The following is a 12696-nucleotide window of genomic DNA, read 5'->3' on the forward strand; positions in this document are numbered from 1 at the left end:
CCGAACTATACCAGACATTTCTGACATTTATTATTTCCTCTTCTTTTTTTTAATTTCTATTTATTTCTTTTTCTTTATCATTTTTTATTCTCAATTCAACTGGACTACTAATTATCTAGACAATTCTAATCGACTAATCTTTAATTACAAAAGTGCCCTAACTAACTGTTGAAGAATAAATTAACGTTGATGTTGATAAAAAATTTGATTTTAATTTTAAAAATTTGATAAATAAATAACTTGAAATAAAAATATCTCAAGTTATTGATCAAATTTGATTTGATAGAAAATTGCTTTGAGCCAACTAAATATTTGAATATTATATTACACATTTAACTCTCAAGAAATAACAAAAAAACGTGTCTTAAAAAAACTAACCCAGTATAAAAAAGCAAAGAAATTTACTTTACTTAAAAAAATTGCAAATAACTTTTTCGATAAATATTAAATTTGCCCCAGTAAGTATTCAATTTATTCGTGAAAGCACACATTACTCAATTATCGAGCCAATTTTCCTTAAAAAAATTGTAAAAACACACTAGAGAAAATTTAAAATTATCTATCAATTTTTTTTACACATCAACGTTTATTTGATATTCGAAAAAATGTCAGTCGCATCTCTCTACTCACTATGGAGTCTATGATAATAGTAATAATAAATATTATTATCTAAATAAATATTTATCATAAAAAATAACCATAAATAAATACGTACATGTCTTCAGAGCGAACAAAAGTTGCAGATGTGAGCGTTAGGGTGAGGATACAAAGGATGGTAAATATTAAGGAGCTTGCGAGGGAGGCGAAAGACAGCGAGAGGATGGGTGATAGGCGGTTGCCACCACCCGCACGCCGTCCTAGCGCCACCCAACCCATTCTATGTCATCTGAAACACAAAAGAGAAACAAATAATCAAACATTGACAATAAAAATCATCTCCAAAACAATCCTCCACTTATTTAGTTCCAATCCCATCAATAAACCTATTTTTAATTCAACCCCATCCTCTGCTCATTATGGTGGCAAGAAAGTCAAATAATTTTGCACATGGTTGAATAGACTACTTGGCTTCTTACGTCAAATGTCAGAGGGACGTTGGAGCTGGGGAATAGAGCGACAAGAACTCGGCTATTAAGTTTTCTCTGGTTAAGTTTGCTGAACTCTTGAAGCCCAAGGAAGTTAAAACCTCCTGGCTATAAATAACAGTAGATTGAGGTGGATCCTTTGATGTGAATTTCCCCCAAGTTCTTAGCAGGCTTTTCTTCAGTATCACAAAAGGAAGCTTCTCAGTTGAATCTGCTATCATTTGTTATACTAAATTCATGGAATTTTTGAAGTTGACTTTCGTTACTCAGTCAAGTTCACTTACAGGTTGTTTCCATGTGAAATAACTTCATCTCACAGGGTTCCTAAGTTTATGGCTACATATTCACAGCTACTTTATCAGCATTATCATCATTTACTGAAAGTTTCACAGTATTATGAACAACTTTACTGAGTGTTTAATAACGTGGAATATTTCTGGTAACAAGAAATTGATTTTTGTAAATGAATAATCATTCCTAAGTGATGGCTAGTGGTGATGGAATAGAAAAAGTTTAAGTTTACTTTAAAAAAAAAAAGTTGATATTTGAGAACTGAGAAAAATTAATTCTACAGCTTTGGTAAAGTATCTAAAAATACGATAGTTTGCTGAATATATTTGCATGAAGAAGAAAATATTTTAAATATAAAATATAAGAAGAATATAGGTCAAACAATGCATTATTTTTTCTGTACCTTTATATAAATGTATGAGTGAATGAAAAATGATAATAATTGGTCAACATAGCTTTGTGCTATTGAAACTGGGGTAAAACATTTCATGATTGACACTTTAAGAACAATCGTTGACACCCATTCCCACTCATTCCAGTTAATTGATTTAACATAGAAAGGGCCAATGACTGTGGTAAGGCCAAAGGAGTGTAGTTTACTCTACATTGTAATGTTCCAGCATTTAGGTAACTTTAATGTCAAAGTGCAGGGGATTCATTTCATCATTCAGCTATTTATTACGGTTAACTATAAATTACTGATTATTCTATTGAATAATTTCAACTAATATTCAAGAGAATGCTTTTCAAAATATCTAAAGAGCAAGACTTGATACTTAATTACATCACATTACTATTTCTATTTCAGTCACACCAAAACGATGAATATTCACCAACAGTTTAGGTAAGAAACAAATGAGTTTATTTAAACTTCCTTAATAATTGATCACTGTTCTTTGAAGCTAATTTCAAAGGAAGCTTTAACAAATTATTCTACTTGATTTTTGATCATGTTTTGCAGAAGGTTGCTCGAAAGGTCAAAGACATTTGACCTGTGTTGTAACAGCATGAAATGAAATGATAATTAAGTAACCACTAGGTATCACTAATGTCATCAATGCCCAAATATAAAAGAAAATTTAATCTGTATCATAGCAGCTCATGTATACATAATCGGTTTTCTCATGTAAATTCAGAACAATCTACTTCAGCGTTTCGCTTACCCAAGATTAGAGCTTTTCCAGTTGTCTAGATCTGAACTTTACGGCTTCTGCTTAGAATAAGCTCGATAATGGTGCTCGATAGTGTATGAAAATCAATTAAATATGACAAAGTGTCTCTTATTTAACCTTGATGATGAAGACTTATAATGTCATGACGTTTTTTTTTTGGTTTTTTTTCTTTTCACTATAATGGAAAAGCTGAATCATCTGGAATCTCCTTGTTGACATTTACCAGCGTTTATTGTGTTGATTTTAAAGTTATGAAATGTAATAAAAAATAAAATCACAAGAATTCCAATAGTGGCGTGTTATATAAAAGTGCATCAAACGATAGGTCGTTCATCAAATGTATCGACTGTAACGACGATTCGGTTTGTTCATTGGGCCAAGCACAATTGAGGCAATTCTCGTGTGTATTGAGTTACGGATACTCAATAGTTCGCTGGAGGACAATTACAGGCAAGATAACCAACTCATTCAAGCTTTAAATTGATGGCTTGTTAAAGGATGCTGTAAAAGTTATCTTAACAATAAGAATAGCATGACAATGCTCCGAAAAGGAGAGTGTTTATCTAGTTTTAAGTTTACAAAAGTTGGGTAATTCAAACTGTTCATGATACAAAAGCAGCTCATGATATGACTCTGATTTATTCTATATATATTTTTTGTTATCTTTATTAGCATTTAAAATAAAATTATACTATTGTTTCAAGTAGGATTCATTCTGAATAATTTCATCGAATTTATTCTATTACTTGAGTGCTATTTAAAATCTTAGATTTTATTTCCATAGTAAACACCTTCGACAGTTTTATATCTCTAGGGGAATTCAGAAAAGGTTACATTGAAAACTCACAATTGGTCCAATAAACCAACCTCCTACATATTGCTTTAACTGTCACAGATATAACGTTGCTTCTGATAACATATGGTTAAGAAATCTAATAGTAACGTTGTTCTTCTATCTTACAGATGAGATATTATTTTCCAATAGTTTTAAAACGTATTACAAAGTATAGAAGATAAAATATTATTCTTCTCTAAGCTCTTTTACAGTGCGGTGTCCAGCTGTAGTGATAGTTGTAATACAATTATAAATCAAGAGAACTCGATAAAAGAATTACTATAAGTTTAAAGTCGTTTTAGTGTGCACTTAGGAATAAGATTGTAATAAAATTAGTTCAGTTGTTTTAGTATTTTTATTCAAAGTTGGTTTAAATTTTTATCAGATGTATTGCCAAGTTTTATTTTAGAATGTAAATAGAAAACTGTCATTTAGAGCATGCAAACATTTTTACTTCATTTCTTGATTTAGAAAGGTGAAATATTTTTTTATCTGATTTATGGAATAATAATTTTGTATTAAAAAAAAAAAGAACATTGAGCATAATAAATGTCAATAAAATTGAACACTTTCACTTTCAAGCCAGCTGGCAATAATAAAATAATTTTATTAAATAGGAAATAGTCTAGAAGAGGGAAATAATCCATGGAAATTTTGCTCGCTCAGAGGGAGAATATTGAAAGCAGTTGAATTTAATGTTGGAAAAAGTTTATTATGAACTTTCTAGTACATACTAAATTCCAATATTAAATTATCGTCATTTGATTTTGATATCAAAGTGTTTATCCAATCAAGCAGATTAAAATTTCTTGAATTTTCATCATCAACCAGCTGGAATAGTTGAATTTTTTTTAATTAATCATAGAGATTGAATTTCAAATAAATAATTAATCAGTAATATGAATAACACTCAGGATGAATATATCAGACTTCAAAACTACTTAAAAATTAATATACTCAGTAACTTTCACAGAGAGCTAAAGGTTAAAATTAATTCGAAATTTATGTGTGATGAATAATTTAGCACGTAATTAAACTCGTCCATGCCCCAAATTTTTAAATAATTTAATTAATCCTGAATAAAGTCATTTCATCTATAAAATATTCATTATTTTATATGCATTAATCGTGGTAGGAATATTGCAATATTAAAAGTTTAATAAAATCTTAATAAAAGGATGTAATGTCGTTGAATTAATAAAAAGTTGGTGGAGATCACAGAAATATTCTACCATGAGTCGACTTCTTCAAGACCATTAACATTATTTCACGTATGCAATTTCAAAGAATCTACATAAATTGTAAATATTGGACAAATATGTTCTTTCTTCATGATGTACATAAATTAATTAACCAACCACATGTTCCTCAATATAGGCAAGCATTGACATGGAAGTTATGTCAGCACTATCAATTAGATAATTCATTAATTAACTTTTGACTAACTCGTTGTTTATAGTTACATAATTGGTTTGAGGTGTCCAATGTTCTGGTTGTCAACCAATTGTAAAAAATAAGGGAATTAAATTATCTAAAGTTGGGTACAACATGATGAAGTATGATAATAATTAAAGATAATTTCCATAAATTTGATCAGCAACGTTTATCAAGTTAATGTCGTTACTTTTGTTGCAAATATACGAGCAATAATTAAAGCTAGGAATCAATTTTAAGCTTGATAAAATTTGAGTAAGCTATTGAGTAGATTAATGTAATAAAATTCAAGGCTTTATCTGATATTTATTAGCCATTATTTTATGTTTGTATGAAAAGAAGATAACAGAGATATCTATTTTTTATTATTTAGAACATGAATTGTAATAATGTAAAAAAAAAACAATCATAATATATGTCATTATTATTTGGAGGAAGTATATTTCGCGTTTTTCTTGTTTCATGAAAGATGACATGAGAGAAATAGTTTCAAGATGACATGACAAAATATGAGAAAGTCAAGGAAGAGTCACAGAGATGACAGAATGACATGTGATTTTCGTTCAAATATTTCATTTCAATAACACGAATTCTGCTTATTGAAATTTGAATGAAATATTTTTTATATCAAGTATCTTGTTTGAGAAGGAAGTAACATATATGAGTATAATCAATTTTTTAGCGATTTCATTTTTCATATCTCAAGAAAAGCTGAATGTGTAATGGAAATCATGCCAATTTATTTTTTGAAAATGTTCTCTGACAGTAGAATTCACGAGTTTGACTTTTGCCCTAACGATTATCAGTCAAAACATGATAAAATTGATCTCAAAAACGATGGAAAAAGTAATTGAAAAGGTTAGCAAAGTGGATTCAATGAAATTCTTTAATTTTTTTGACGCTTTTCATGAAGTAAAAAAGAAGCCTGAGGGATTTTAAAATGAGACTAGAGAGGAATGTGCTCACTTTATCATACCACGATTTACCTTTTTAAAGTTGTGCCTTAAGGCTTTCCTCTTCACATTTTCCTCTTGAGATACCAACTATCTTTGCTTCTTGTCACAGAGATAGAAATACTTTGAAAATAACAAACATCTTCCTCAGATCAAAAAAATAAAGGATAAAATAATACTTCACCTTTTGTCTTACATGATCCTGAGTTTTCAATTGTAAAATACAATAAAATAATAAAACAAGAAAAAAAAAGAATAACAAATAAATAAATTGTTATCAATAAAATCAATACACTATATTTTTTTACTGCCACCATGACATAGTTTACTTTTAAAAGTATCAATCTATTTTTACCCTATCAATATCGACCGTCTCTCTAACTATAACTTCACCTCAAACCGTGTTATGGAGAAAAAAATCGACAAACAAGCTGTTATTCCCTTTTTTCAACGTAAAGTTTTATCGTTATAAATTCCTTAGTATGAATGAATAGCAATTTTTTTATACATTGTTTAATAAAAAGATGAATGCTGTCGTGTCATGTAAAATTTATAAGAGGATTTTTAGTTGATAAAATATTTCAATTAATTGCAACAATATGTCATAAAAAATAGAGTTTTTAAATTTATAGTTTTTCAATAGTTGAATAAGTTCTTTTACTGATAACAATCATATTTAATTTTTACTCAACAAAAGTGTTGAGAAAGTTTATTGATAACCTGTGAACCAACAAACATTATCATCATTTCTAGAATCTTTGATGAATTTTGGTAAACATACTTTTAGATGTACAGTTGGAAGACTAAGAGATGATAAAGAATAAGAACATCATTTAGATCTGGATTTTAATATCAAGAAATATTTTAAAATACTTTGATCAGTATTGTTTTCTAATTTGAACCATTTATCCATCATTTGGATAGTGTTCATCTATCAGCAGTCTGTTCACCCTATCAAACACTGATTCATTGTTTCCAATCAATCAATGTGTTGCTTGGTAATGCTCTTAACAGTTGAATCAATAATTAAACTAAACTTCTGAATATCGTCTCAACTGAAATACATCAAAGAACATCTTTTCAAATATTTAAACTCAATCCAAACTGACCAACAGTTGATGTAATGTTTAAATAGGATATTGATAGATACATTGATCATAAATGTAAAAATCACTAAGTTTGCGTTTGGAATGCTATAAAATAAAAATGTGTGATCGTAAAAAAGCCATCAGAGTTTTTATGAGTTTACAAAAGATTGAGTTTTCAAGCAAACATAAGAATGAAACATTTTAATCCCATTCTAAAGATTTAATTTTAAAAAACTCTGGATCTTAGGTTTATTTATATGAATTATTTAAAAAAAATTGTTTCTCGTTCTACTACTAGTTGGTTTGGTTGTTTGTTTTTTATTATATTAGTACAAAAATACAAAGCTAAATAAAATAAAATAAAATTGTACAGAAAAAACCTGTAATGTTCAAAGTTTTTGTTTCTGTGTTCATAATATTTTAATAAGCTTATTTTTTTAGTACCCTCAGTTCTTTTTTTATTATCATTATCGTAATTAATTACATTAACATGTTGAAGAAAAAAATTGTTTTACACTTCAATGCTAGAAATCATAATAATCCAACAGCTCATTACTTAAAGAAATTTTATCTCCATCATCTAGATCAAGATGTTGAAATTTTGAAAAAACATCAGCATTGATAATGACTAAGTAATTTTAGTTATCTTTTATCACGCAAAAACTCGACTTATATACCATTGAATTTTCGTGATCTGTTGGCGTCTTTAGGTCTGGGTCGTCGTAATAGGCGTCAGTGTAACGCCAACCAATTGGAGGTCAGTCGGGCACGCGGCTAAGCTGTCTATAAAATGAGACTTACAAAGCTACCCCTATCTCGCTAGAGTCTTTAACCATATTCCGATCTTTAACCCCGAAAAACATTGGCACAGCTAACTAATAATCTTGTTGGTGGAATGTATGTTTGTCGAGAGTCTTTTGGCTTGTCAATTGAATTTGGCATCAGTTTGTTAGTAATTCTTGAAAGAGCTCGTAGTTGCACTTGTAGGATAAAGCTTTCCTACTAGTAAAGGCAACACTGCCAACCATACAGCTGATACCGTACGATCAATACCGGGCGTTGCGGCATACCGGCTATAGTGTAAGGTCACGTGGCTTCATCTCGTCCTAGTACTAAAGTCATTCCACTTCCTACAAGGACTCTTTTGTTCTCACCCCATTATGAGGGTCAATAAAATGATTTTTGTTTTGCCTAAGAGGAAAATCAATTCTATGAATTGTGAGAAAATATAGAGAATTTTCTGCCAATGTTTGGATTTTAGGAATAAAGGTATGAAGTTGTGAATTAATTCGAAATCGTTGGAGAATGGGAATAAGCTTTTGTGGAGTTTAAAAATTTTTCCAGGTATTTTTATACGTTTCATAATACACTGGATGTGATAAATACCCTAGAATTCAGTCCAATGTTATCATTGTTACAATTGTTAGGTGCTTTTAAATGATTTTATCTTTGAATTCTAATATAAGAGCTGGGCCTAGGGGTTGGTTTTTATAAAATATGATTAGGAATATAAATCAAAAATGACGTACAAAAAGAACTAGAAAAACTTTCTTCATAAAAACTGAACTAAAACCTGACCCTACTCCTCAACAATCAGTATAAATAAACTGGAGCTTTGATTAGTTGCAGCCTATAAATTAGGGTTACTTGGATTGCAGGGGAACTTTGTTGGGCAACGAAAAAAGCATTAAATACATAAAACTTTTTTAGTACGCCTACTGTACATAAAGATATTACAACCTTTATTAGAATCTAGAGCCTTGACTCTAGATCCTACATAATTGTGAGAAAAGATCAACCTTCTTCCATAATAATGATATTTTTCCAATAATTGTAACTATAATATCATCAGCTATACCTTCTAAACACTCACATATACTAGGGTTGGATAGATTTGGAACTTTTACTACTTTTATTACAGTAAATGAGGTAGAATAAGTATTAGCATGATGAAGTTTTAGATTATTACATCAAAATTTTGTTTTCATAAAGTTTCAATCTATCAACTGGTCCAGAAACTTCTTTAAAAGTATAAGCTTTGGATTTTTATGTGCACCAGTCTCCAGTGATAATTGCTTTAAAAGAATTCTTTCTTTCATTCTTTCTTGAGCAATTTAGACCATTTATGACAGAAATCTTTCAACGTCGTGCTTTAATTTCCATGATTAAGGTACTCCACTGAAATGAAAGCCTAACATTATTCAAGCAGCGTACAAACACTTCCGGGTACTCAATTTGGTTCCATTTAATTATCTTAAAATTATACAAATATATTCATGGTCAAGTGGTGAAACCAGCGCAAATTGTGGTATTATTATGACACTAGAAGAGAAAACAATGAATGAGGATAACCTAGACAAAATTTGTGTCGTTGGTTGAAAAACAAAAAGACGCAATTGGATCCTGAAGACACTGAATTTATGATCCTTCAAGGAGGGAAATCCTACCGTGTGACCTACTTCAACATGGAATTCAGACAGTCATAGAATATCCTATAATCCACTGTAAGCCTTGGAGAATTGCGTTCTCCTGTTGTTTGATGCTGTTCTTCAACTCTCGAGACACTTAAGATTAATATCATCACTTTCAACTTTATATTTAACATCACAATTAAAAAAAATGATTGTTATTATTTAGTTAAATATTATAAGCACGTATTTTTTTATTATCATGGAAGGAATGAATAAATACGGAAGGGTCAGAATTTATTTTAAGAATAAGGTTACATAAGGATGGCATTAACGACATTATAGAAAGGTGACCAAGCTGCTTAATGACCATGAGAAAAAAGAAAATCGATCAAATAATGATGTTAACTTTAGAGAAAAGAAGACTTTTTTCCGTCAGATACACAAAGGTGTTCTTGAACTTTTCAAGCTTTAAAACGATCCTTTGGTCTGAGAATTGGAATGTATTGTGAATAAAAAGTACTTGTCAGAATATATTTAACAAAACTTGAAAATTCCTGACTGAACGTTAAGGAAAAAAATGTCTATCAAAGATTAGATCGATGTCAAGTTTGCTCGAAACTTTTGAGATTTTTTTCACTCCAAACAATACATATTATTCGGTAATAAATCGTTGGGAGGATGGAAAACTTTTTCATCGAATTTTCACGATTTGAATGCTATAGTTGAGGTTTTTATTTTTTTAGTCAAAAAGATTGACTTTGATGAATTTTTGGGGAATGTTCAAGTTTTTATGATGAGGTGGAAATGTTGTTAAAAGTAGTCTTAATAGAGAAACTGTGTATATAAATAGAAGCAAATATTTAAAAATAAATTTGAATCATAAAGCACAGCTTACCTTAGCGTGAGAAATGTGGCTGGTCGGGATGGATGAGTCAGGTTGTCGATTTTTTGTTGTGTACGCTGTTTTTAACTACTGCACTCTTTCATGTTTTCCACTTTTTCCGCTCATTTCTTACCCTTTAGTTTTTCCCGAACAGTTCTGTCGACCGATAAAAAGGGATCAAATGATTCAACCCTGCATTTTGTGCCTTTGACAGTGAACACTCGATGCTGGACTCTGCAAACATCAAATGTTATATCTTTTAGAGTTTCTTTTTATTTATGACTTTATATTATTTATATTAATTAGTAAATTGTTTTATTCATTTTTATTTTATTAAAGAAAAATATTTCTGCAGTCAACATTTCTACAAAAATTGATCCATCGAATATCAGCAGAAAAATTTATTTAAATTCCTTTGTCTTCAGTTGAATAAAAGATAGACCTATGGTCAAATTAATGAGTACTTTTTTTACACTTAAAAGCCTACAAGTTCTACACATAAAGCGTAAAATTTTTTTACACTTCAATCATTGAAGAAAATAATTGATATTTTTCCCTAAATATAAAACTGATTTTTTTCCTCCATCTTTTTAGCTCTTATTTTTTCCAATTAACTGCATCTTCATAGAGATGCCTACGAGTGTGATTTTTTTTTAATACTAAAGGTTACAATAAGTAGCTAATAATTATATCACACCTTTACAGAGAAAAAAAAAAGTAAACTTGAAAGAGTAGTTGAAAGTATTGATTCTGTTAGTATCCTGCCAATTTCTTGTATTATACATTTTCTTTACATTCAATTCTATGAAAACGAAACATGACTTTAGTCATAACACGACAGTGCATACACGAATGAGGACATGGGGCCAAGGCCGTATGGGTTACCACAACCATCGACTTGCAACCACTTTCGACCAATGACGCTATCCCTCTTCCTCTTTTACCTTTCGATCTTCCGGTTGTCGTAGTGAATGCAAACCTCACCTCTCTAGTTTCTCCTATTCGTCTACCAAAGTGCGCAGTGACGACAGATTATAAATAACCGCCACTAACTCTACAATACCAACTCCAACAACCTGCACATTATTACTGTCTCACTCTTACATACTACCCTCCATTCTCATAACATTAATATGACCCTGTCCACCTGATCGTTGATATCTACCACTATGACCCCATTTTCCATGTCAGAGTAACAAATGCAATAGCTTTTTTTTTCATTAACTACTTACTTTTCCATTAATAAAATTTTCTTATCATTTTTTCTTTTGAAAGAAGACAGGAAATGATTCATCTTTTAGAATACTCTGTTATATGTTATGTAGATTACAGGTAGCATTTATCATACATTCAGGTCTGTTTGGTATTTATGCATTCGAGCTTGATAAGATGTTGTAGGAATTTATTATTGTTTATTTTTATTTTAAAATTAAAATTGTTGGATTCCCAATGACTGGACGATATTTTTTATTTCCCTTTGAAAATTAAGGAATCAGTCTCTTATTTAAAAGATTGACCAAAAAGACCAGGAGAAGGTTTAAAATCTAGCTCGTAGGCCTATTGTAGCTGTTTTTATTTAAGGGAAAGTTGGAGAAATCCAAAGGAGTCCAAAATTCAACTTTTATATTAAAAAAATAAAATTACATGTTGGAAGATTGTTCAATGAATGATTTATTATTTACACAATAATATTATGCATTAATATTTGCACTAAAAAATTTTTTTAGGTTAAGATTATTTTAAATGATAAATCAATAAAATGCTAGAGTAATTATAAGGTAGTTCTTGGAAATAAATAGCTTCTAAAAAATTACAATCAATCAAAATTAATTAATAATCATTAAAAAAAAAAATGGTGGTGAATAAATAATTATTCAATACTTCATCTATTCATTTTTGTACAGGATATTGTGTATTGGAAAATAATAATTTTATTATGAATAATTATAGAAACAAATTCTCGATGAGTATTGATATTATAAAATAATTGAATTAAATAGTCCTTTAATTTTCAATCCATTTCAATACATCTTTAATATTCATTGAATCCATCTGACAGTCCAAAAATGTCGTCTATAGTCGACATTACACATGTCCATTGTTTAATCCCTTTAGCATAAATCTCGTTTATTGACTTTATCGTAATAATTGGGCCTTCACAATTGCCACTAGTTGCTTTATCAATAAGGTTTTCCATGTCGAACACTTTCCACGCTATCATAATGTTATTTTAACTAATCTTCATATATACTTAACTAATTTCTCTTTAAATATTGACTCGTTTATTGTATGCTATTAAACAGTCAATGATTTTTTTTCTATACATTTTTTTATAATATTTAGATTATTATATAATTTGTAACTAATTTTTTTATACTTAAGTTAACATTTTTTTACCAAAAAAAAATTTTAATTCTCATGGAACTTGATAAAACAAAAATATATAAAGAAAGAAGAGAACTTAAATATTTTTTACGTCACAGTAAAAAATTTTAAAGTTGGTCATGAAAGAATTTCTCTCTGGAGAAAATAACATTAAAAAAA

The 12696-nt window shown here is 29.4% G+C and overlaps 1 protein-coding gene across 16 annotated transcripts in view; it reads right to left on the reverse strand.

Moving 5' to 3' along the window:
- The window catches only part of pHCl-1 (pH-sensitive chloride channel 1), a 61164-nt gene that overhangs the window by 17001 nt on the left and 31467 nt on the right, over positions 1-12696 (reverse strand). For all 16 annotated transcript variants that reach the window (XM_035092167.1, XM_035092168.1, XM_035092166.1 and 13 more), the window contains exons 2-3: positions 10165-10386; positions 716-886 (exon numbers count right to left, since the gene is read on the reverse strand). In XM_035092167.1, the coding sequence (XP_034948058.1) occupies positions 716-876 (161 nt within the window). In that variant the 5' untranslated portion in view covers positions 877-886; positions 10165-10386. The remainder of the gene's footprint in view (positions 1-715; positions 887-10164; positions 10387-12696) is intronic.

This window comes from Chelonus insularis, unplaced genomic scaffold (assembly GCF_013357705.1).
Source record: "Chelonus insularis isolate UGA/USDA-ARS -01 unplaced genomic scaffold, ASM1335770v1 contig_93_pilon, whole genome shotgun sequence".
NCBI classification, from domain to species: Eukaryota; Metazoa; Arthropoda; class Insecta; order Hymenoptera; family Braconidae; genus Chelonus; species Chelonus insularis.